This window comes from Nelumbo lutea, chromosome 2 (assembly GCF_056320005.1).
Source record: "Nelumbo lutea isolate HS-2025 chromosome 2, American lotus-T2T, whole genome shotgun sequence".
Classification (NCBI taxonomy): Eukaryota; Viridiplantae; Streptophyta; class Magnoliopsida; order Proteales; family Nelumbonaceae; genus Nelumbo; species Nelumbo lutea.
The window spans coordinates 61,159,237-61,185,511 of record NC_142685.1 but is presented as its reverse complement, the minus strand read 5'-3'; the positions used below and the strand labels follow the sequence as shown (position 1 = coordinate 61,185,511).

The window sequence follows — 26,275 nt, the reverse complement described above, 5'->3', positions numbered from 1 at the left end:
TTGGGTCAGCTAGTGTTTGACCAAATTATCGCTTTTACAAAAAATACAGGTTTAATCATTTAATTCAAATGATTTGAATGATTCAACCATCCAAGTTAATATGATTCGAAAATGTTGATACGAAAAATAGGTGGCCCATGGTCTAGTCCAACCTAACCCAAATTCTTTTAAGGTTAGGTCTAGTCACATCGACTTCTTGTTCGGGTCATTGCATAAGGGAGCCTAACCCACTTTTTTTAGGGAGACCCTAACTTGCTTTTTTTAGTTTAGGTCAACATTTTGCCAGGTTTATCCCAATTCATTGGTTTAGTAATAGTTTTGTTCAATTTTTGACAATTATTATTTGTTTTTGGCAATAACTAGTTATAATTGTGGTCAAGCAACAATTATCTATGTTTTCAGCCAACCATCGACTTGAATGATTGAACCATTCAAACCACCACCCATCCATGATCTAGGTCCAGTTCTCCTAAATGTATATACAAATTTTTAGAGGCCATAACTTTGTACTCGATTGTCTAATTAATGTGATCTTTATATTAATTTCGGATAACCTTTTGAGATATGCTTGAAGGGCCAAGACACCTTGCCCCCCTATTTTTACAAATAAAAAAAACTATTTTTGGCATCAAATCCCAAATTTTAACCTTTTTTTAAATAAAAAATAATAATAACTGAAATAAAAATGTAAATTAAACATACATAGAAGATGATTATACATTCTTTTATTGACATAGTACATGTTTATACATATATAAATACATATATACATATGTAACTGTAATCAAGTGCCTGTTGCTAAAGGCCGGATTTTTTGTAGTGCTAGTTCCTCCCATTTTCATATATTTCTCCCTTTTTATACTAAATAATTACAATAATCAACATGAGTGAATCCTAGGTTCTTTGTTCCTCCAACTTGATTGACCATATATTCTATAGTTTCTTTTGGGGCTATTCCTGACTTATCTACAATATCTATTTGAGAAGTTTAGGCCACTATCATCCTTCTATGCGACTTAACATGAATGTCTTACTTGAGGTTACAATCTCGTAATTGTGTTCCTCCACAAATCTATTTATGTCATATTTACAATTTTTTTGCAATACAACTAATATGTATGCCTTAAACCCACTTCTTGTGTTGTAATTTCAACTTGAGTATTCATGTCAACATTCTTTTATACCTAGTAAAAAAAAGATTTTGCTCCATTTTTAATTATAAATAATTAATAAGTAAAGAGGAGAGAGAACTTGAGAAAGAGTAGAGCACAGAGAGCGAATATCATAGGAAACATTGGTTTTGGTAAAGAATCGACTGATTGGGCGAGGGTTTTAAAAATTTTCGAATTAATAAAATATTAAGTTTAGGCAGAAACGGACGATAAATGTTAGGAGAGCATCCGTCCGCTACTTAGATGACGCGGCCTTCTCTCATTTGTACTTGCAGAATTTTTTCTGCAATCACGATGGAGACGATGCGAGATTTTATGCACCTATCAGTTTACTACTGCATTTTTTATGTTCCTTTTGATATTCAGCTGCTTTAGATTCTTTTGGCAGATTGGATGGTGGTCAACTCGTCATGGCTCCTTGCAATATTTGAATAACATGATCAATACCCTGTCAACTCTCAATGGAAATTTTGGATTTTCTTAGATATATGGATAAGTATAGTATTCTAATTTCTAAAAGGATGAAATTGGAATTTAATTCCATTCCTACCTCAACTCCATGGAGTTCAGGTGACTAGCTAGCTCCATTAGGAATTTTAGATCCCATAACAACCGCAAAATAGATGGTTACAATATCAGCTATTTCTTATCATCAATAAGAAATTCTAGAACATGGGATTTGATGATGCACGATCCGGTCAGTCTTATTTGTCGATAACCTTGTCTTTGAGGGAGCAGGAGATGCCTGAAACAGGGAGGAAACAAGAGATTCCGGGGGAGGAATCCGGCGGGAATGCTCCGATGCTCAAGTTAGTACTATTGAGAAGGTAAGGAAAATAAGAGATTCTAAGACCAGAAGGTACAAAATATCACTCACTTTTACGCTGGGGGAAGAGGGCCTTTTATAACTACCCTGGTGCACTCACTCCCAAGCCTCTGCCAGATCAGGTATAACCGCCTCTATGGGGGGCAGGCATAACCGCCACTGTCTTCTCTGTCAGGGTTGTCTCTGCAACAACTGAGATGGCGGTAGCAAGTGGCCGTTGGAGTATAGTTGTCATTTTGTCAAATCTCTGATCAATCAAGCGCGCCGCCTCAAAGTATGGACTTCCTTGTCAGGTACGGTTATTCAGTCACGCGACCTGGAGCCGAGGTGTCGGACTGTCCTGAGGTGTCGGGGTGTGGCCCGGACTGACCCGAGGTGGGTTAGTTTGGGCTTCGTCCTTTACGGGGTTCCTTGCAAGGCTTGGGACTTCTAGGGAGAGCTCGGGTTCCACCTCCTGGGAAGCTTGGGTTCCTTTCAAGGAGCTCGGGGCCTCTCCTTGGGGAGCTCGGGCTTCTTTTTGGGATGGATGTCACTGTGTCGAGCTGACGCTCCTACCAGGTCATACCCGATTGCTTCCACGTGTCGCACAGCCAAGGGGTTGGGCCAAATCTACCTCCATTAATGCCCCCACTCCCCGTGCCCGGGGTCTTGACCCGGCGTGGGGAGTTCACGGACTGACGGGTGGATTTGCCCCATGGCGTGCTTCGTTCAGTTCGGAGATCCTCCGGTTTGACCCGCCTATGTTCTTGTCTCGACCAGGGTCAGCGTGGCTCAACCAAAAGTCAGCCCGGGTCGCGTATAGCTTACGCATGAATGTCAAACGATTATCAGTTTTCAGACGTCAAAAATTCGCGCTAAATTGATTTCACCTCAGGGGTCGTGTAGCCAGTTTTCCTGAGAGTCGTTGGATGGCTTTGATCTCGACCGTTGATGTGCGGGTATAGCAGCTATAAATAGTGGGGGCCCTGGTCACTTTTCCTTCACCAATATTCAACGCTTGTTTCTTGAGCTCGCGTCCAAGGTCTTCAGCTCGCATCACCTTCCCTAGTTTGGAAGCTTTTCCTTGGTGAGTTTCCTTAGCTTTTTTTCAATTTCCTTTCCTTTTCAGTGTCTAGTTCGAGTAGCTCGGGTAGTTTAGATAGCCTTTTAGGAGGGCCAGAGGTGGAGACCTCGGGTCGAGTTGCCTCTTTCGACAGCCTTCTGGATGAGCCCGAGGTAGGGCCTTCAATCTGAGTCACCCTTGGCAGCCTGGAATCCACTTCCTGTCGAGTTCGGATGCCAAACAAGTTTGGACCCTCTACTATGACGTCTGAAAGACTTTGGTCTCTTGTTCGTCAGTTCAACCTGTTCGGGGAGTACACTTATAGCTTGCCTACGGGCGACTTCCCTTGGGAGCACGATCCAGATGAGATCGTGATCTTCTGGGAGCAGCTCATTGTCGGGCTGCGTCTCCCTCTCCATCCCCTAATCGTCAAAGTCTTGAATCACTTTGGCGTCTCTGTCAGTCAGCTTCACTCGAACTCCATCTGTAATGTTGTCGGCACCATCTCCCTCTGTTGTGAATATGTCCTTCCCTTAGACTTAAGAAATTTTCTCTGCCCTCCTCATGCTTAAGAAGCAAGCGAGCTTCCTTCCCGAGCATAGGCGGACCTATTACTGTCTCCTCATCCGGGATTTAAACTTCTACATAAGCTTCCGAATAAGGTCCTGGCGTGGAAGCGAGACTACTTCGTGGTCCGAAGTGCTACGGGGTGGCCGTTTTCTACTCATTAGAGGGCGGTTGTTCCCGATCCCGGTGTCATGTTAGATAAAGACATGGCGAAGACCTTCCAGTCTTGGGCCCAGGTCGGGCTCGAGTGCGGAGACTACCTTACAGAGGCTAAACTTATTCAGGCCGGTCTGAGTCCGGGTAGGTTTCTTTACTCAACTTCTCTTTTTTTTTTACTGATGTCGAACTCTTTTCGCAGGTATCATGGAGGCAGAGAAGACCCGCGGTGTCAACTTGCTTGATGGGATGAAGAGAAGGAAGCGGGTTACTAAGCAAGCCTGCATTGAATCTCCTTGGGCCATGGAGTCCGAAACCCCAAGCCATTCTCCAGTCATTAACCTGGATTCTCCCAAGGAACCCGAGGTGGCTGGGCCTATCCCGGAAGTGGCGGCGGAGACCAGGGTCGCAGAGGCTTGGGATGCCGAAACTACGGAGGCTTCCCACACTCAGACAGTATTCTCCAGTTCGGGGAGCCAAGAGGGGGCCGGTAGCGTGCTAACTCCGAGCTGTGCTCTCCGCAAGAGCAAGAAGATCGTCTATCCTGCGAAGGTTTCGGCATGGGCTGACCTTCCTCCAAGTCACATCAGCGCACGTGCTGCGTCTCATGCTATGGTGGTAAGTCAAAGTGGTCTCCCTTGTCTTTTTCTTTTATGTTGTATTATTCTCTTCTAGCCAGGCTGACTTGTTTCTTACTTGGCAGGTGAACTCCTCTATCCACACCCTATTCTTCAATCAAAGAGGAGTCTGAAGTGGGCACAGGTTGCCAAAGAGGCTTCCCATGCAGCGCATGCCGAACTGAGGGCAGCTCGGGAGCGGATCCATTGCCTTGAGGGTGACACTTTGGCTCAGAAGAATGAGTTAGAGAGGCTCTAGAGAGAGAACGGTGCCTTGAGGCTCGACATAAAGCACCTCACGACCTCAAAAGGGGCCTTGGAGCATGAGGTGGAATACCTCAAGGCCAATATCAAGGAGAAGTCTGAGATCTTCTTCCAGGCCCTCGAGAACACTAAAGTGAAGGTCGTCGACGATTACATCCCGTCGGAGCGCTTCGACGACCTAATGGTGGGCTCGTATCGGAGGGATTTCAAACTAAGCCAGTGGATGATAAGGCATGCGTACCCCGAACTCGACACCTGTGCCATAACCACTTCCCGTATCACTCCAGAGATGGCACTCGTAGTTGACAATGACCAAGACTCTGAAGATGAAGCAGACGCCCCGAGTGCCGCCGAAGTTTCTGCTGATGTTTTGGGTGAGGGAGGTGTGCTTCCGAAGTGATATATGCCAAGCCTACGAGCTTGTTTTTTTTTTGAACTGTAAAGGAAACATCAGTAATGAAATGGCTTTTTTGTTAAAGTGTTGTGCAGTCAAATTCTTTCCTTTTGCCGAACTGCTTAGAATTAGGTTTCCAAAATGAGGGGGTTTCTTAAGACTAGTTAACATAGTTAGGCTATATGCCCGATTTGCTCTTCGCCTGGGTAGAGTATCGGTTTTCAATAGGCCTGACTCAGAGCGGGCCTTGCACTTCGGGTTTCATACCTGTGCCACCTGCTCTCTTGGCACTAACACTTGGTCTACGTTGGTGAGGTGTCGAGGTCATCATCAGCTCAGCGCTTTAGCCCTTTGACTAGGATACTTTCCTAGGCTTTGCCCATGCCGGAGAGGCGACTGGGTATTGTGGTGCCGAGGTCCTTGTTACCTTGGGGCATTCTGGCCCTTAGTCTCTGGGAGCGGCTCATAGACCGCTCAGTTCGGTAATTTACAGGTAATATCGTCTTAGTTGACGATGTTCCATGCCCAGGGTATTTGTCTACCCTCTAGGGTTTCGAGCTCGTACGCTCCTCCAAGTACTCTCTTTACTTGGTAGGGTCCTTCCCAGTTTGGTCTGAGCTTGCCAACGCCAGGCTTAGGTACCATGACCTTGTGGAGAACCAGGTCACCGATGCAAAAGTTTCGCTTCTTGACTCTGGCATTATAGTATCGAGCTACCCGTTGTTGGTATGCTACGGTCCTGATGTAGGCGAGGTCCCTCACCTCGTAGTGTAGGTCGAGGTTGGTACATAGCTCGTCGTCATTGGTCTTGTCACCGTACACTTCTAGTCGTAATGAGGGGATTTCGATTTCGGCTGGGATGATTGCCTCTATGTCGTAGGTGAGGTTGAAGGGAGTTTCTCCGGTGGCGGTCTTCTCTGTAGTTCGGTAGGCCCATAGGACGTTGGGTAGCTCGTCTGCCCATAGGACGTTGGGTAGCTCGTTTGCCCATAGCACTTTAGCTCAGTCTAGCCTGGCCTTCAATCCTTGGAGGATAGCTCTGTTCGTGACTTCTGTCTGACTATTTGCTTACGGGTGCGCGACCGGCGTGAAGTTTTACCGAATTCCCATGTCTTGGCACCATTCCTGGAATTTGATATCCTCGAATTGCTTGCCATTGTCAGAAATCAGTATCCGAGGTAATCGGAGCGGCATACTATGTTCTTCCAAAAGAAGTTATGGACGTTTTGGGCTGTAATTGTCACGAGAGGGTCATTTTCTACCCACTTCGTGAAGTAATCTACTGCCACTACTAGGAACATCCTCCCACCTGTTGCTGGCGGGAATAGCCTGAGTAGGTCGATGCCCCATTGCGCAAAGGGCCATGGACTGGTGAGATACTTGAGGTCAGCGGTGGGCTGATGGTGGATATTAGCGTTGGCGTCTGCTTTCATTGTTTGCCAATAGTACCCTTTTTGTAGTGCTTTTTGAGCGAGGGCCCTGACCCCCAAGTGTCCACCACACAGGCCTTCATGAGTGTCGTGGAGTACAAGCTCTACTTCGGGAGGTCGCAAGCAGCATAGGTAGGGGAGCGTGTAGGATATTTGGTACAACCGCCCATCTATTGCGACGTATTTGGCTGCCTGGCTCTCTACCCTCCTAGTGACATTGCAGTCTGCGGGGAGGGTTCCATGTAGTAGGAAGCTTGCGAGCGGATCGATCCAGCTCGGCTCTGCTCGGGTGACAACAGCGACCTCCTCTGCCCCCCCCCCCCCGAGAATGCTAGGCTGAGGTAAGTCCTCTATGTACATGGTCCTCATAGTGTTGTCACTAGTGCTAGCTAACTGGGACAGGGCATCGGCCTTAGCATTCTCTGACCTCGGGATTTGCCTAATGAAGTGTGACTGGAAGTTAAGCAGAGCCTCCTTTACTTTGGCTAAGTAGGCGATCATAGTCGGTTCGCAGGCTTTGTGTTCGCCTGTAACCTGATTGACCACGAGCTGGGAATCACTACAGATGACGATGTGTTTTGCTCTTACCTCTTGGGCCAGGGCTAGCCCGACTATATGCCTCGTACTCTGCCTCATTGTTGGATGCCGCGAACTCAAAGCGTAGTGCGTACTCCAGTTTTGTGCCACTCAGACCGTGAAGAACTACTCCGGCTCTGATGCCCTGCTGATTTGAGGAGTCATCTACGTGAAGGATCATGGGCTCTTCATCCCAGTTCGCGCTTGGCCTAACCAGAAGAGATACCGAACTGAGTGCGACCTCATGGTGCTCGGACTCAACCGGCCCGGGAGCACCGAGCTCACATGGACTGGGGGCTTTGTGCTCAACCAAGCTAGGGACTTCGGAGTTGAACGTGCATTCCGTAACAAAATCCGCCAAGGCTTGGGCCTTGATAGCAGTTCGCGGCTTGAACTAGAGGTCGTACTCACTGAGCTCGATGGCCCACTTCGTCAATCAACCAGAGACCTCTGGTCTGAGTAACACTTGCCTCAGGGGTTTGTCGGTGAGGACGATAGTGGTATGGGCTTGGAAGTATGGACGGAGCTTGCGGGCTACAATGACCAATGCGTAGGCTAGTTTTTCTATCTCCGGGTATCTCGTCTCTTCTCTCTGCAATACTTTACTAACATAGTAGATGTGTCGCTGGACCCGATCTACTACCTTTATTAGTACCGAACTGACCACTTCGTCACTTGCTGAGAGATACAGCTCTAGGACATCACCCTCTTCGGGCCGGGTCAAAAATAGGATACCAGCAAGGTACCTTTTGAGCTCGTCAAACGCGAGTTGGCAACCTGGGTTCCATTTGAACCCTTTGCTTTTCATTGCCTTAAAGAAAGGCAAGCAGCGATCTGCCGATTTGGACATAAAATGACTCATAGTGGCTATCCTGCTGTTCAACCTCTGAATCTCTTTTACTTTTCGGGGTGGTCTCATATCTAAGATGGCCTTTATTTTGTCCGGGTTGGCCTCAATACTACGCCAATTGATGATATATCCTAGGAATTTACTCGAGGTGACACCGAATATACACTTGTTTGGGTTTTACTTCATGCTAAATTGGTGCATAATTTGAAAGACAAAATGCAAATCTTGTATTAATTCATGCAAAAATTGTGTCTTGACGACCATGTCGTCTACATAGCATTCTATCTTAGTGCCAGTTAAGGGTTGAAACAACTTATTCACAAGCCTCTGAAAGGTTGCCCCAATGTTTTTCAATCCGAAGGGCATAACCTTGTAGCAGTATAGGCCAAAATCGGTTATGAAGGCGGTCTTTTCCTCATCGGCCGGGTCCATCCTGATTTGGTTGTAGCCCGAGTAGGCATCTAGGAAGCTTAGCAACTCGTGCCCCGAGGTCGCGTCCACTAGGCGGTCGATCCTGGGGAGGGGGAAGCAATCTTTCAGGCAAGCTCGGTTCAGGTCGGTGTAGTCGACGCACATGCGCCACTTGCCATTGGATTTTTTCACCAGAACAGGGTTGGCTACCCAGCTTGGGTAATGAACTTCCCTTATGAAGTCTGCTGCGAGGAGCTTTCCAACCTCCTCATCGATGACCCTCCATCATTCTGGGGCTAGGTTGCGTTTCTTCTATCTAATGAGCCTAACTACAGGGTCAGTATTGAGTTTGTGAGTTATGAGGTTAGGGTCTATGCCGGGCATTTCTGTCGTGGACCAAGTGAAAACATCTAAGTTACTGAGTAAGAAGCGTACCGGATTGGATTGCAAGGGCTACTCCAAGGAAGCGCCGACCTGAAGTGTCCGGGTTGAGTCCTCTGCCGAGACAGGGATGGGAACGGTCTCCTCCGTAAGCACAGCTCGCTCCTCGTTTTGTTCCATGGGCCGCTCCAGCTCGAGGTCGTTGGCCACCTTAGCCTTTCCCTTGAGGGCGGTGACGTAGCACTTGCGGGACTCAAGCTGGTCACCCCACACTACCCCAATGCCAAAGTTCGTGGGGAACTTCATGGCTAAATTGTAAGTGGGCACTACAGCCCTTAAAGCGAGGATGATTGGTCGACCTGCTATGGCATTGTAAGGGGAGGGGGTCGCAACTACCAAGAAGTCGTGCTTAAATCTTACCATGCTGGGCCACGTGCCGACTTCCACAGGTACTGTAACCTTTCCTAGGGGCCTGACTTCTTCTCCGCTGAAACCAACCAGTGGGGTGATCGCGGGCTTTAAGTCACTCTCTTGGAACTGGAGTTTGTCAAAAACCATTTTGAAAATGATGTCTGTCGAATTGCCGGAGTCGATAAGTACACGCCAGACTTCAAAATCATTGATTTTTACCTTTATGACGAGCGCGTCATCGTGGGGGTAGTGAACCCCGCGCGCGTCGTCCTCTGTGAAGAATATGGGATCTTCTGTCCTCAGCCTCTTTAGGGGATTCTGTTCTTCTCTGGCGGCCTCACGGGTTGATGCCTGAGTTGCTGCCGAGGTGCAACCCGCTACAATCGATCCTCCAATGATCACATGGATCGTTCCCCGAACTGGCCTTTCCTCTGGGGGTTGTTTCTGTGACTGCTCTGCTGGCCGGTTGTTGGACTCGGGGGCATCCCTACTGCGCTCCCCCTGCTGACCTGCCTTATTATTATTATTATTATTATTATTATTATTATTATTACCATTATTTTGTACAAAGTTTCTTAGGTATCGGCGACAAATGAGTTCTCTATTTCGTCGCGTAGATTCTTACAGTGTTTGGTACTATGACTGTGGTCTTTGTGAAAGTTGCAATACAAGTTTCTATTCCTCTCATTCGGGTTTCCTTTCAGACGGGGTGGCCACGTCCTTGATCGTCATCAGGATCTCAGCACGCTTCGCGTTCAAGGGTGTGTAATCCACCCGATCTGCCATAAGAGCTCGAAACGGTTGACCTAGCTTCGCCCCCCAAGCTGGATCTTTCTTCCTCTTGTCATCTTGGTGGGGAGGCTCGCTTTCTTTCTTCATTTTTTCAAACCCACCCTCAGCTCTTTGGTTAATCTATTCCTCCATTCTTATGAACCAATCCGCGAGCTTGAGGAATTCAACTATGGTCACGGGCTGGTTGACCACCATGTGCCATTTGAATTCCTTGTGCGTCACACCCCTCTTGGCTGCTGCGAGCTATATTGCGGGGTCTAGGTGCGGTATCTATAAGCATGCATCGTTGAAGCGCTTGATATAGCCTCGGATGGACTCCCCTTCCTTATGGACTATACCGAGGAGGCTCTCCTCAGTTCGGGGACATCGCTTGCTGGTGACAAAGTGCGCGGTGAAGACTTGCACAAACTGGGTCCAACTCCTTATCGACCCGGGGGCCAGGTTCCTATACCATGTGTGAGCCACTCCCCTGAAGGTGGTAGTGAAGACAACACACATGCAGGATTCGTTGGCCCTCATTAGGTGCATTTGGGACTGGAAAACATCAACATGATCACGTGGGTCAAAGGAACCATCATATTTGTCTAGCGGGGGGAGTTTGAAATCCTTGGGCATGGGGACAGTGAGAGTTTTGATGGCAGAGGGGAAGGGACTGAAAGAATAGGAGCAACCTTTACCTCATCCGATCTTGCTTCCTCTTTACCTCTGAGCTCGGGTAGGACGCGAGTGGTAGTTCGGCGACTTCGTCGGCACCTCTACTGCTGCTTGGAGAGTCCAGTATTGGCGTTGCTCGCTTCGGTGTTGCCGAGCTCAACAAGCCCAGACTACTGGTGGTAGTCCGTGGCTAAGGCGTCGAAATTGGTTTTCCGCGAGTGAGAGCCCGAGTTGAGAACGTCGAGCTAACGCTGGCTTGATAGGTCGGGAGGTTCCCGATCCGCCAGCATGCTGCAAAGTGGGGGTAGTTGGTCTTTCCCTTCTGCCAGGGGATGAGGCTTGGCTTCTGGAGGGGTTCTAAGCCTGGGAAGCTTCTCCCCGGTGAAGGAGCCCGCCCTGAGGAGAGGGCTTGACTTGCTTGACAGCAGGGTGCCGAGGTGGGAGTTGTGGCTGGCTATGAGGCAGTTGGGGGAACTGTTGTTGGTAGTGGTACTGAGAGATATGATGCAGTACCTGCTGCTGGTGGAGTTGGAGTTGCTGAAACTGTTGCATTTGGGCTTGAATGGCCCGCATGCATTGCATCAAGTCATCAAGTTGGTTCTGGCTGGTCGCTAGGGGGACAACGGTCAGTTCGACAAAGGTTGTCTCAATAGAGGGGTGAAGGGGAACATTCACAGGCGCTACTGTTCATGGCACATTCAGGCTAGGGATTCCGTCCATCGAGAGGGGGAAGGTGAACTGCCCGATGCAGACAGTGGGGGGCTGAGGGTGTTCCTCGACGGCATTCAGGTCAGCATTATGTCTATCACTGCCAGAAGATGCCATGAATGCTAAGTTTTCTTTCTTTATAAAAGAGCTAGAGGTTGGGGGAGGCTTTTTGAAGCGTTTCCACAGACGATGCCAAATGATGATGCACGATCTGGTCAGTCCTATCTGTCGGTAACCTTGCCTCTAAGGGAGCAAAAGATGCCTGAAACAGGGAGGAAACAAGAGATTCTGAGGGAGGAACCCGACGGAAATGCTTTGATGCTTAAGTTAGTACTTTTGAGAAGGCAAGGAAAATAAGAGATTCTAAGACCAGAAGACACAAAATATCATTCACTTTTACTCTGGGGGAAGAGGGCCTTTTATAACTACCCTGGTGCACTCACTCACAAGCCTTTGCCAGATCAGGTATAACCACCTCTGTGGGGGGCAAGCATAACCGCCACTGTCTTATCTGTTAGGGCCATCTCTGCAACAACTGAGATGGCGGTAGCAGGTGGCCGTTGCTGTGCAATTGTCATTTTGTCAAATCCCTAATCAGTCAGGCGCGCCGCCTCAGAGTATGGGCTTCCTTGTCAGGTATGGTTATTCAGTCACGCGACCTGGAGCCGAGGTGCCGGACTGTCCCGAGGTGTCGGAGTGTGGCCCGAACTGACCCGAGGTGGGTTAGTCCGGGCTTCGTCCTTTGTGGGATTCCTTGCAAGGCTCGGGACTTCTAGGGAGAGCTCGAGTTCCTTTTAGGGAGCTCGGGGTTCTTTTTGGGATGGCTGTCACTATGCCGAACTGACGCTCCTGCCAGGTCATACCTGATTGCTTCCACGTGTCGCACAACCAAAGGATTGGGCCAAATCTACCTCCATTAAGATTGTTCTAGTATGACGTTAATATGCTACCCAACATCCATAGAGCTTAACGAGAAGTTAAATTACATAGATATAATATGTAGCAACTCTTCATTTAGGGTTTGAAAAAAATCAGATTATTTCCGATTCGAATCTAAATCCAATCCAGTAAGAGTTGGATTCGAATACCTGCCTTGATCCTAATAAATTGGATTGAATTGGAAAAATTTATCCATTTAATGAATAGATCAAATTCTAATATATCCCAATCCAATCCATTAGTCATGAAATATTATATATATATACTATTTATAATTATATTCATATTATATCATCAAATTTTTACTACAATTCAAATCGAATTATATATCCTATAAGATATTCGAATCCGAATCAGTATCTTGAAAAACTGATTAAGCAGGTCATCTTTTGTCTTTGCGAAGGGTAGCACAAAGAATGATTGATGAATAGAGCTGAAGCCTGAAGGCATATATGGTGCTAATGCTATTAAGAGATCACAGAAATTTGAAGTTGACTGTCAGCCTTATGCACTATATCTTTTCAATGAAATTCTTCTGAGAGCAAAGTTGTCACTCCTTCAACTCAACCTGTCATCCTTCTGCACTCCGTACACTATCATCTTATGGTCATCAGAAATTTGCTAACTATTTTGCTACCTCCTCTGTTGCTCCTTGGTGTTATATTTTGACAACCAGTGGAGAAAAAAAAAAAAACTAAAAACAAACAGTTCAGCGTCTATCAGATACAGAAACCACTGCTGCAAATTAATTTTCAAAATCCAAATCCCAACAGGAGTTGCTCCTACCATACATTGGGAACATCTCCAGTACTCTTAAACTATTATTCACGGGAGATGTTCCTAATGTACGGTGGATGTACACATGAGACACCCGAGTGTAAAGAGCAGATCCCGTCTCCACACGGTGTGGCAATGGATTTGCAGTTTGTGAACTGTTGAATGTTAATGGTGACTCCAAGCAGAATATCCCAAGATCTCATGAACAAACTCACGACCATCCTCTGCAGTGAAGTGGATATAACTCTGGCGAAGAAACAGTTTTATTCTTCTAAAATCCCGTGTGGGTTCCACTCACCACGCTCTCTTCCAACGTCCACCCACTCCCCAACATTGGGCCCCGCACGTGGGACCCATGCAAACATTCATACATTGGGGCCCATCTCTTCTTGCCCTTATCCAGCCCAGCCCCTTTCCTAGTTCATCGCGAGTTTGATTAAATTATCCCAAATGTTTGGTGCATTAATTAGAGATGTGGAGACACAACATACTATGATGGGTTTACTAATGGGGCCAAGAGCGCCCAGTCCTTTACCCCTTAACGGTTGTTTTTCCTTTTGTTGGATTGCATCCTTACGAGAACCAGAGAGAAGACGAAAAGGAGAGGGTGGACAGAGAAGCATCAATGGAGAGTCTGTAGATGAACACGTTTGGGCTACAACAAGTGCAAAAGAGTACATTATTTGATAAGACTCTAAATGATATCCGTTTGTCCCAATTCAAATACTATCTGGTTAAAGTGATCCGAACTTGTTATGTATATTACTTAAAAAAATTATATGAATGTAATTGGATTAAATATAAATTCACCACGATCCAATCTAACAAAATTAAATCAGAATTTGCATTCCTTCATTTTCACACTCATGCATTTATACTATTGCAAATAAAATTGCACTGCAATCAAATGCAATCAAAGATATTTCATAAAATTTGTTAAGAACCTTTCCTCAACTTTTTGTTTCTCTCTTTATATATATATAATCAAACCAAGCATAGTCCAAAGCCACAGTTTGAAGTCTCGGCCAGTTTTAAGTCATTTTATTTACAATATAAAATATAAAGTCTCTTGTAGTTCATTTTATTGACAATATATAATATTTCGATCCTTTTAGTTTAATTTATTAATACTATTTAATACCCGAATTCAATGAATCGTATATAGCTCTAGTAGATGCTATTGAATTCAAATTTGAATTTTAATTAATAATTTTTGGATTTATGTATCCCAGTCCAATCCATTTGCAGCCCTAATAATGAAGAAAGTGAGTGATTTGTGGAGAAGTGAAGCCAAAGTAGTGGAGGAGATAGACCAACCGGGGTTGGTGGTGCTGAAGAGGGATGCAGAGGATAGATGGGAAAGATTAAAAAATGAGGGTATGGTAGGCATTAAAATGCTTGCACAGTCAACAAAAATGGGGTATTGAACTCTTTCTTTTATTATGGGTAACTAGCTTAGAATGGGGCATGTGCAGTATTACATGTGAGATAGTTGGGTAGAGGGAGAAGACATGTGGATGTAGTGGATAGGTTCAGCTCCTCTAAGTTAGCTGATGTGGGTATTGTTCTTAGAGATTATGTCAGAAGGCGTGGTTTCTGTACCGTCATTGTTCAGGACAGTCAAACCATTTGGCATGAAAGTTGTTTAAGCAACCGGTTTCATTTCACCCCTAAATTGTTCTTTCGTCAAGAATTGTTGACTTGGTCATTAATTTGTTAATCTGGAAGGTTGAGCCATCAATCTATTCGACTTGGCCAATGATTTTGGTCATTTATTTATTTTAATTATTTTTTATTTTTTTAAATTATGATGGATAAACAGATGAACAAACCACTGACCCATAAACAATGGTCAAAGCAGTTCCAGTTCCAGATTAATTTTTAAAACATTATTGAAAAGTTCGTTATGGGAAGAACCTTAGTTGTCAAATTTGGGGTTTTTGAAGAAGTGAAAACAAATGCTATACTTGAAGTCCTCTTTCTTGCAAAAGTTCTGCAATTACACTTGGTTTGTTTGGAAATGTGATGCTTAATATATTATCAAATTGATTTCAGAAGTTGACCTTAATCCACCATGGTGCATTCGATGTATAATTGCCTATTATCGACACTCCGGATCTCTTATTTACAAACTGTTTTCACATCCATATCCACAAAACACTACCATCATGTATTAGGAACATCTTTCAATGACCCGATATATTGTTCCTGACTTCATTAATGTCTTTTGCTTTTGATGAGATGTAATTTTTCTTGAGTTGAATGCAATCGGCCTTAGGGCTTAAAAAGAAATCTTTATTCGCTAATGTACTCGATGGAGTGGTGGGCCAGAATGTCTTCATCCCAAGCACAGAAGTGTGAGGTTAGCCTGGTTAGCAATTTAAATCTGTGGACTCTAAATGAGATTATTAAAACGTTAATCACTATAAGCCCATTACACTGACGCTCCCCCAAAGGCCCAAACCCCACGAAAAATATTAAAAAAACAAAGATATAAAAAAATATATATATTTTTCATTTATAATTGCACTTGTTCTGATTTGGTATGAGAGTTAATGACGCTATAAACACAGCTCCTATGGTTGAAGCTGGAGCAATTCCAAGAGGGTGGAAGCACAAAATATCAGGCAGATGTAAAGGAGCCAGAAAAGGGACCACCACTTTGGTTCAATTCTCCTTTGACAGACAGCCCAATCGATGATTCATTTAAAATGTTCAAAAGAATAAAAAAACAGGATTTGAATATGAACCATTATTGGCGATCTTGGGTTGGATGGTTCTAATAATCCAGAGACGGACCCAACAGAAAATTTAAAAAAATAGTGCTTGCTTGTTAGATGGTCATGGTCCCCCCACCTGTGGGCCTCTCTTCTAGTATTTATGATGATATTTGAAGTGGGTTGTGTAGGGATTGGAGTCACAGTTTGGCCTACTGGGCCTCATATTCAAAATGTTAATGGGCCCAATCTTTGGTGGCAGTGGATAATTAAAAAAAAAAATGTGGTATTCAACATTTCAGTAACTTTAGAGCATAGTGAGATACAGGCATTGTAGTGATTATTTTATCTCATTCCTAGACATTCTTAACGTATACCTAAATATCCTTGGATTTAAATCATTAAGGCTGTGTTTAGTTTGAAAGAAAATAAGAGATATAAAATTCGGAGAAAAGTTGTTAAGGATTTTTGCAAATTTTGTCAAGTTTCCCTCAATTTTATGCTTCTCTCTTATTTTGACACAGAAGCTTAGGTGTAATTGTGTTGTAGCTAAGGCTTCTAAGATCCCATGAATTTTCCATTTATCCTGGAATAATGATTTTTTTCCCTTTTTTTTTCACAAGGATTGTAATTTTCTCTTGATGATTGATATAATTTTTTGGGGGCTACACAACATGGGATGATGCGTCCCCCAAACCCATAACCCTCTCAAGTTTTGGGGGCTGGATTGGGTCCCATCTGGTCTATTTGCATTTCATTCGGACTGGATTGAGACCTATTAATCGGGACAAAATCACAAACCCAGAGACCCAATAGACCCGATTATTCTGAGAACTATATTTATTTATTTAAATAATATAAACTTAATAAAAATGATAGAAAAAAATACTGAATTGTTTATATGTTAAAAATTAAGCATTTTTGAATAATATTGTTTTATTTATTATCCATCAAATTTACCATTTCAAACATAAAATATAATAAAAATTGTAAGAAAATAAAAAAGTTATTATATATATTTAATAAAATAATTGGTTCTGGGTCAAAATCAGTTTAGGACAGGCTATAAATGGAACCAATCCAATTATTAATCATGACAAAATCATGAAATCAGAACCATTATAATTGGTTCAATCGGTTTGGATCCATCATGTAGACCCGACCTATTTGACAGTCCTAATCTAGTCCATTTGTAAATAGACCTGTTCACGGGCAGGGCTTAGAGCCTAACTTTGTATTGTGTTGGTTTGGGCTTTGGGCCGAACCGATTCAAATTCTGACAAGAGCAAACCCTGAACCCAACTCAATTTGTAAATGGACCTATGTTACCAAATCCGGTCCAATTGATACCCCTACGCCTCAACCTTGGTGACAGTGGGATTTGATCCCACATCTCTACAACTAGCAGAGAACTTAGGACATCGACCTTCACATTGTTACCTACCTGTTCTTAGTGTTTTTTTTTTGGGGGGGGGGGTAGAGAAACAGTTTTTAGTGGTTGCTCTACATAAAGATGGTCATTCCTTCAAAAGAAAAATCTTAATTTTTTTTATTAGGTGTATCAAAACATAAATAGCAATAAAAAATTTATGGGCCAGTGATTAATCCAATCATTTGATTCACTGATTTTATTCAATGGGCTTACTACCAATACAAACCGGTCCAACACTATGGTCCCCATCTGTTTCAATGCATATCCTCAACCTCAACACATTAACCCGGCCGATGCGTCCATCCTAATCCAAAAAGCAACATGCCCTTCATCTGGGCCCATCGACGGTCCAGTCTAATTCCTGGCTGGTCAATCCTGGTAGGGCCCAAAACGGCAAACTCGAGCTGACAAGCCAACTCGGCTCGTGGCATTAATCCCGAAAGGGCAACAAAAATGAAATCAATGGATCCAACGTCCACTATCACACATTTTATTCCCAACCCCTCATGTCAAACGTTGGATCTCAAATCAGGCCAATCAGAAAATCACCGTACACGTGGCAGGCATGCTGCTAATCATACCAGATGATATATTATTAATTGAGGGTTGTAATTTATAAATTCTAATCAGGGATTAGTGAATAAGAAATGAAGATTAGAAGAAGGTGTAGCTGTTGGCCTGGGCCAGTGGGCCTGGCCCATGACTGAGGACTCCCAAGTCCCATCTCTTTTTTCCCGTTACGGCATCCGATTAGTAAGGCAATACAGGTTTAGAACAAACGAATAACAAACAAATCGAAACACAAAAATAGAAAAAACGAAAACGGGTTTCGGCTCGGCCACCGCTCCTCCCTCTCACATCACTATTGGTTCACTCTCTCTCACTCCCCCCTCTCTCTCTCTCACTCTCTCTCTCTGTCGCTCTCTCTCTACACCATCACCATCACCACCATCATCACCACCACCACCACCACCACCACCACCACCTGCACCACCATCTTTTCATTTTGTCGTTTCTAAACCTCCTAAGTCCAGGCATCTCTCTCTATGAACTGTTACAGTGGAAGCTAGAAGCTCATCAAGCAACATTTTTTCTTTCTCTCTTTCTCTCTCTACACATTAAAAGGTTCTGAGGGAACCCTAACAGAGTGTGATTTCAACTATCAAGTCGCGAGGGACTTGTTTGCGAACCCTAGATAGACCAGATCTACGGGCATTTGTGTGTTCATCGTGCAGCGATGCAGATTTAGCTCGCCGGGGGAAATGGCGAGCTCCGACCCAACGAAACGTCCACGGCCAGGGCCGTGGCCGCCGGCAGGAGAGCAGTCGGCAATGCCGTCTTCGTGGGCGAAGAGGACGGGATTCAGAGCGAGGTTCTCTGGGGAGACGAATGCCAGTGATTCTGGTCAGATTGTTGCAGCACCGAAGCCGAAGGAGGGCGAGGCTCCAGTAGATCTCGAATCCGGTCGAGGTAGGGCGCCCCCTGCTGCAAATGGTGAACCGGCGAGTGATAAAATGCCGTCGTCGTCTGATAAGGATCAGTCCATCAGGAAGAGAAGGGATTCGGAAGGAGCAGTTAAGAGTGCTGGACCGGGTCCCAATGGGCAGGTTCGATCGGACCCTGCGCCGCAACCTCCTCCCAAGCCTAGCCGGGAAGAAGAGGTTATCGTCGTCGACGATGATGTCTTTGTTGCTCGCCATTCACATATGAAGTATGAACTCAGAGATACCCCTGGCCTTGGTGAGCCTTCTCATATTATTTTCTTTGTCGCTGATAAGTAAAAAATGATTATTTTCTTTTTGTATTGATTATGTTGATTTTAATCTGCAACGGGTTCTTGTTTCCAGTTCCAATTGGTCTATATGGGTTGCAGCATTACATTTCCATTTTAGGTTCGTTGATTCTCATTCCACTTGTTATAGTCCCAGCAATGGGTGGCACTCAAGTGAGTATTCATTTTATACTAAATTGGTTTTGTGAAGATGTATTTGGTTGACATGAATTTGATTGTAGATCACTTGGTCTAATGGGAATTAGTGAGTGCCAGGAGGATACTTCCATGATAGTGTCAACCGTGATGTTTGTATCGGGAGTGACGACTCTGTTGCACACATCCTTTGGATCGAGGTTGCCATTGATACAAGGTCCATCATTTGTCTATCTTGCCCCAGCTCTGGCAATAATTAACTCTCCTGAGTTTCAAGGACTGAATGGGAATGTAAGTTTCTCCTTCCCTTGATGACGGATCTTTGCCCATTTATGTTTTTGTGATACCGCCCCCATAGGCAAATTTTTCTTATAAACTACTTTTCAACAGCGGTTCTACTTCTCTGCATGCTAAGCGTGCAGTTTCAGTTGTGACAAATTTACACAGTGGCACAATAAGGACTGTAATTGGGTACAATGAAGGCCTCTAAGAGTTAACAAGAAGAAATAGAACGTATCCAGATTCCAGATGTTCTCTCTGTAATGCAACCTGCTATCCTATAGGCTATAGGATTATACCTTAAATGTTTCTCTAACTCATAGATCATAAGCGGTTTATTTGGTGTCAAGGTTCAAAGTACGCCCCTACAGGGGTTGTATCGGGTCAGACCATGGTTTAGAGGGTAGCCAGGGCTTAAACTGACCCGTCTGAGCAGGTTTTGAAAAAAAAAAAATAAAACATAAAAAAAGTACCAATACCGGCGTATCGGCCTGTGTTGATACTTTGAATCTTGTTTGGTGTATTCCTTCTTGTTGGGATGTAATTGGGAGACAACTACAAATCTGACAATCTTAATAATTCAAAGCACATTTTTTTTCTTTTTTTGTGATTTTAAGTTAAAGGTTTAGAACCATATTTTTTTAAGATAAATAAAAAAGAAAATATATTAAAACTAAATAAGTAGCATACAAAACCTGGTGATAAGAAATCACCCCAGAAACAGACAAACAAAAAAAAAAAATGATGTCAAAAAAAAAAAAACCAATACAATCTTGTCCCACCCACAACATCTGTAAAACAATAATCCCAGGTCACAACCTGAACACAGCATCCAAGCACAAGCCAATCCAGGATCCAAAAATCCTTTTGAAATCTGTCCAGATTCCAGAACCAGACTAGAAGAAACCTAAATTCACCCAGTTCAACCAGTAAAGCTATATAGAAGTATAGAACAGTATCTATGGGTTTCTGTTGATATTTTGTTTGGATTTTGGAATATAAACACGGACCTCCTAGGATGTGTCTCACTGATGGTTCAGTACCATCTATACATGTTTTGGAGGGTTCCTTGCCTTCTTTATATCAATCAAATACATTACTGCTTATCCAAAAAAGGACAAAATGAACATTGGTAGCAAATGAAGAAAGATTTAAGGAGTTTTCGCTTCTATTAAAGATGTCTATGCAAGTGCTTGCCTAGGGGATTAGGCCATTCTTCAAAGCTATATATGTTAGACTTAAAGCAATTAAGTGGTTCTCCTCGGGCTATATCCTATGGGTGGTTTCTAATCAAGTGTTCATTGGGTGCAAGGTCATATGTCTTTTGAAAACATATTAACTAAAGGGTTTTCCTTGTCATCCCTGTTCTTATGTTTATTTGGCCTAGTTGATCAATTATAGGCATGAGCTTATAAATTCTTTTAATGTGGAGTCATTATTTATCTTTTCTCTATGATTTATCTAATTTCTTCATGCTGCCACCAAACAGGATAGGATGAGTTTATTTGTGAGAATAGTGCTTCTTTTATCTTCTTAATTTGTTATATTCTTAAAAGTAATGATGTTATCTTTGCATTTGTTGTTTTATGTATTTCTGTTTGTCAATTGAGTTTTGTTAGCCATTATTGATAAAAGTGCTATATGATGTTCAAAAGAAAATCACTATATTTTTTTTTTTCTCTTTTCACTCCAATGTACTATTCTTTGAAAGTCTACTTCAGTACACCATTTCACATGACCAGATCTTCAATCTTGGTCATTTTGTTCAAGAAAATTTCGAAAGTTAAGTCTGTATCCAGTCCCCTCCCAAGACCCCTAATATCTGAACATTGGGTAATGGTCTAGATTCCCAATTCTGAAATTAGGAAATAACAATTCCACATTCATATACTCCAAACAGGTTTTTGCAAGTTGGCAGCAATACCCTGGCCAAGTAACTATGTGATCATTGAACTCCAATGCTTGGTTCAAGTTAGTGTTATGACAGGACTTGTTTGCATGCAGTGAATAAATTAATGTAGAAACATTTTTATTTAATGGACTTACTAGTTACTAGATTATTGAGATCCATGTTAAAGTTCTAAATACTCTTAGAAAGTCAAAAGAATTTGTTAAGTAGAACTATACAAGATAAACTTTTTTTTCCTTTTGGGGTTTATGGAGGGCATGTTGTATGGCATCTTGTTGTACATGGGCTATACTTGTATATGCTTTATTTCTGCTTTCACATTCCTGGTGAACTGCAATTTCTAATCTTTTCCAAAAGAAAGGAGATTGAAAGGGGAAAGCATTTAAAAAGAAAATGTTTACTAATGATGTATGAGGTTGAAATGAAAGCATAATGACAGAAGTTCTACCAATAACAAGTTTCTCTTGTGTTGCTTGTCCCAAGCCTAGGTAAAGGAGGAGGGTTGTTTTAAGTTGTCAGGTGGTATAATACCTTTTCGAAACCCTTATGAACAAGGATCCTGAATTGTCATTTTGCACTCGTGGAACTGAATATAATGGGATGGTGAAATGAGGTTCCTAGCTGATCCCGTCTCGCTGGGGCAAGGTTTTGTTGAGTTGAGTTGAATGACATCGTATGCATGGTTGTCAAGGTGCTGAGGTGAATCTATGTGACAAGGAGGCACCTCGTTGCCTACTTGACTAGGTGCTGCCTAAGCAATGAATTTTGAAGAAAGGAAGGCAATATTTTTGGTGCTTTCCTATTTAAAATAGCATGTAATAAATCATTAACTAATAATTAATCAAGAACAAATTAAATAAAAATATAGTAGGTGAAAAATTAACGAAAAGATATCAGAAAATAAAGATGGGAGGAAAAAAATCCTAAGAAACAAAGAGGGAGAACTTACCACAGATTTGGACTAAAGTAAATAGATATTTGATAAAAAAAGTAAATAGATATGAGTTAATCTATTGTAATGCAAACAATGGTTGGAGCCCTTTGTTATGCTCAATGTTATAAAGATGTATAGGAGAAAAAGGAGTCTCTGCTTAGAAGAGAGAGTAATATTGAGAAAATTTGGAGAGGAAGGGTGAAGTCCCTGATATGATATGTTAGTTTTGAGTGCAGAAACCAAAAAAGTCAAGGTGTAAGAGCTCTCATTCTTGCCAACAGAGAAAAAAGTAAGAGGAGGGTCAAGAAAAAATCGAAGGGTTTTTGCTAACCCTAGACTATTTCTCAGGGTTGTAGATCTCTGGTTTTGTTGAGTCATAATCCATGCAAATAAGGTAATCGAAGGCTTGGTAAATGTGAGTATGGCCTGCATCCTTAGAGGCTGTCAGCTTGTAGCAACTTCTGCTCTACATAGAAGACAAGTGATTGAAACCTCAGAGCCTCAAAATGTTCGGAAATTAGGACCCTGATGGGTATGCTGTTGGCAGTCTGTGTTCCTCAGGGATGTGTGGTGTTTTTCTAAGAATCAAGCCTGATTGGGGAAAGGAATTCATTGAAGGCTGGTGGAATGAGCAAGAAAAGCAAGGGGTTCCATAGTGTGAGAGACTTCTAACTGGAGGAGAGCATTTGTACAAGGGTATTTTTTGCATATGTTTATTCTCAGTTGTAAATGAATTAGGAAACCTCAAGCAACCTAATTCAATAATCTTCATATACTAGCTTGTTCTCTATGGTTGTTGTACACTGTTGAAGTAAGAGCAGTGAATTGTGCAGGGGTCTTTTATGGACATAGTTATAAAATGCAAACCACAAAAGTCTTGCTTGTTTTTTAGCTGTTTCCATTTTTTTTTTCATTTCTTTTGAATTCCCACCACAATAAGGGCTGAGCTCCTTACTCTGTTATAGGGTATTTAATTTGCTTACTGATCTGGCTGGAATGAGTTGATTGTGGAAAGGTACTACTAATAGGTGATAGGGTGGATGTATTCTGGTATAGAAGGGCCCTGGACCCTTAGACATTACACTGGAGAATAAAGGACTTGGCCTCTAGTTTAAAGAGCTTGTTCAGAGGGATTTCTAGATTATCCCACTGATCTTCCTGATTCCTTAGCAAGTAAGGGGGTGGGTGGGAAGAGCTGCTCTAGTATGGGGTTGCAAGTCTACTCTAGTTGGACTCAGCTACAGTGTGAATGAAGTGAATTTGCTAAATGCCTGCTTCTCGACTCTCCAAAGTCCAAAATTACAAATTCTGATTGAATGCCTCTATGTAACAGTGGTCCAATCATTTAAACTGTCCAATAGGAAACTCTGGTTTTCATATTTTCCAATTTAAACAATAACTTATGAGGCATTGTTTATTGGATCTTCTCCAATTAACATTTGTAATTAGGAAAACAATGAAAACAACTGACATTGCTATGTGGCGAATAGGCAAAAGCTGTTATGTAACTTGTCACTTCCAACTATTTAAGTGGTTATATAGTTCTATAAATCTTATGTATAATATTAAAATTCACAATGTTCAATATATGATAAATATTGTTTATTTGAGCAACTCTAGGAGTCCTTTTTGGGTTCACTGAGTCGGACTCCCAGACATGTGTCAGATTCTGATTCTTGTGCCTATGTCCATGCAACATTGAAGTCCAAATATGGATAATATTAGACGACTTAAAAGCTTACTGATGACAGAAGGTCTTGCAGTGCTTCTAGCTTTACTCATGGTTAAATATCATGGTCTTGCTTATCAAGAAATTGAACAGAAGGAAGTTTCTGGTTTTCTTTTAATGGTGGTGAGACTAGTTTTAACTTTTAAACTTTTATGACTTATCCTTAGTTTTCTTTTTTATGGTGGAGATACTACTAAACATTGCTGACTTCTCCTTAGGCTACTATGGGCCTTTAGGGTGTGTTTGGTCCGAAAGAAAAGGGTATGGAAATTGATACAACATTGGTATAGGTTTTCCTACCTTTCCCTACCTTTTCTTTCAAACAAGTCACAGCCTTTAGGGTGTGTTTGGTCCGAAAGAAAAGGGTATGGAAATTGATACAACATTGGTATAGGTTTTCCTACCTTTCCCTACCTTTTCTTTCAAACAAGTCACAGCCTTAGGGTTACTAGGTTAAATGGTATTTAGATCCATCAATTGTGTGATAATTGTAGCTTAATTATAATAACTTGCCTCCAGAGTGAACCCCTAATTGAATTAGAGGCAAGTTATTAGATCTAGAGTGAACCCCTAATAAGTAATTACGTTCTGTTTCTAGGTTGGTCAACCCTTTAGGTGATTGTTTTGCTAGAATATTTTGAGGAATGCATTTACAAATTTACCTAGCTGAAGAAGGCAGTTTTACTAAAGTTTTGTGTAGGGGTCCAACTTTGGTCATTGGTTACCCCTGTGTTCTATTTTTGTAATGAGTTTTGTTTTTTTTTTAATCTCGTTCAGGACAATTTCCTTATGTTGAGATTGTCATTTAAGGATTAGAACTTGAATAGTTCAGTTGTTTAATCCTTAAATTTCCTTTCTCTTGCACATGGCTTTCCTTGTGCTACACATCGTTTAAGCTCTCAAGCCTTCCTGGTTAGTCGCCAACTGAGTGGTGGCTTGATTAGTTCTTGATCTGGATAGTCCCATAAGCGGTGCGGTTTTGAGCTTCGCTATCGGTTCCCATCACCATACCTTTGAGAAGAGCTGTCAGATTGTTGCTGAAAAAAAGTAATGTACTATGCCAAGTAAAAATGAAATACAACCCCTATGGGGGCAAAAGACGATGCCACTTTCACTTGGATTAGGACTGCAAATGGGATGGCTGACTCGCTAGCAAAACAAGGAGTGTACAGACAAAATCTATTATGGGCAGTTTTGTTGTTCTTTTCGATTGTTGTGTTTGTGTTCTCCTGCTGGCTGTAATCTTTTGTTTATTTTTTCAATTTAATAAAATTTATCCTTCTTTACTGATAAAAAAGGTGGAGTGGTGTGCTAAATGAAAAAAATTGGGTGGAGATTGTCCTGTTTACAATAGTTGCTTAAGTGCCATACTCATTTTTAATTAGCTGTGGCATGTCTTGATTCGTTTTTATATTTATTTCTTGTTACTTTTTACAGTTCCTTGTATGTGCTATAATTACTGTAATTTGTATTATGCTGCTACTTTTTTGCTATTGAATTTTAAACTGGTCTTATTAGAAGTGGTTCAATGTTGCAGAATTTCAGGCATATTATGAAGCAGCTGCAGGGGGCTATAATTATATCTTCTGCATTTCAAGCACTTTTAGGGTATACTGGATTGATGTCAGTCTTCCTAAGGTGTGTGATTCTTGACATCTTTGTGGTTGTCTATTATTTGTTCCCTTATGGTTGTCTATTATTTGTTCCCTTATGGTTGACATATAAGTCTACAACAAGACACTTATCTTTTGGGTTGTAAGTTTCTACTAGTGTCTTATTTGTTTTAAGACTTTTTTTTTTTCTAGGGACATGAGAATTGTTCTTTTAAGTAACTATGGTCTTAAGAACTTTTAAAAATAGCCGTGCCAAATATCCTAATCTTTGAAATTGTTTTTGGAGTTTTATGGAATTGCTTATGGTCCTTGGTCACTCTATCATTTCACAAGGGAAGCTACATTTGGTTTCTAGAGTGAACATCAGGTGGTCTCTGAGATCAGTTAACCATTGGGCTTAGATAGGGTTGATGGGACTATTTTTATTGGGGAACCACCTACCTTCTTTATAGGGGGGATGGGGGGGTGGGTTGGTTCTGAAGCTGGATTTTTTTTTTTTTTTGCTTCTGGCTTTTTTTGTCTTTTGTCAGGCTATTTTTGTGCCATTATTGATTTATACCTATTTTCCTTTTTAACTTAGGAACCAAGTGGTCAAATACGTGATCTCCTAATTTATTTTTTATTTATTGGAGCTGTAGAGGTAGTGTTTTAAAAGCACAAGGGCCAATTTGCGCCCGAGGCACAAGGCACAAGGCACAAGGTGAGGCATGCGCCTTTTTGAAGCAAGGCGCAAAAATACAAAAAAATGCTAAAAAAATAAAAAAAAAT

The 26,275-nt window shown here is 42.5% G+C and overlaps 1 protein-coding gene across 1 annotated transcript in view; it reads left to right on the top strand.

Moving 5' to 3' along the window:
* Nucleotides 1-17,896: 17,896 nt before the first annotated feature.
* LOC148871075 (nucleobase-ascorbate transporter 12-like) overlaps nucleotides 17,897-26,275 on the top strand; it is a 32,193-nt gene continuing 23,814 nt past the window's right edge. The window contains exons 1-4 of the mRNA XM_088973141.1: nucleotides 17,897-18,856; nucleotides 18,964-19,061; nucleotides 19,164-19,334; nucleotides 25,432-25,532. Coding sequence (XP_088829267.1) covers nucleotides 18,379-18,856; nucleotides 18,964-19,061; nucleotides 19,164-19,334; nucleotides 25,432-25,532 — 848 coding nt within the window. The 5' untranslated portion in view covers nucleotides 17,897-18,378. The remainder of the gene's footprint in view (nucleotides 18,857-18,963; nucleotides 19,062-19,163; nucleotides 19,335-25,431; nucleotides 25,533-26,275) is intronic.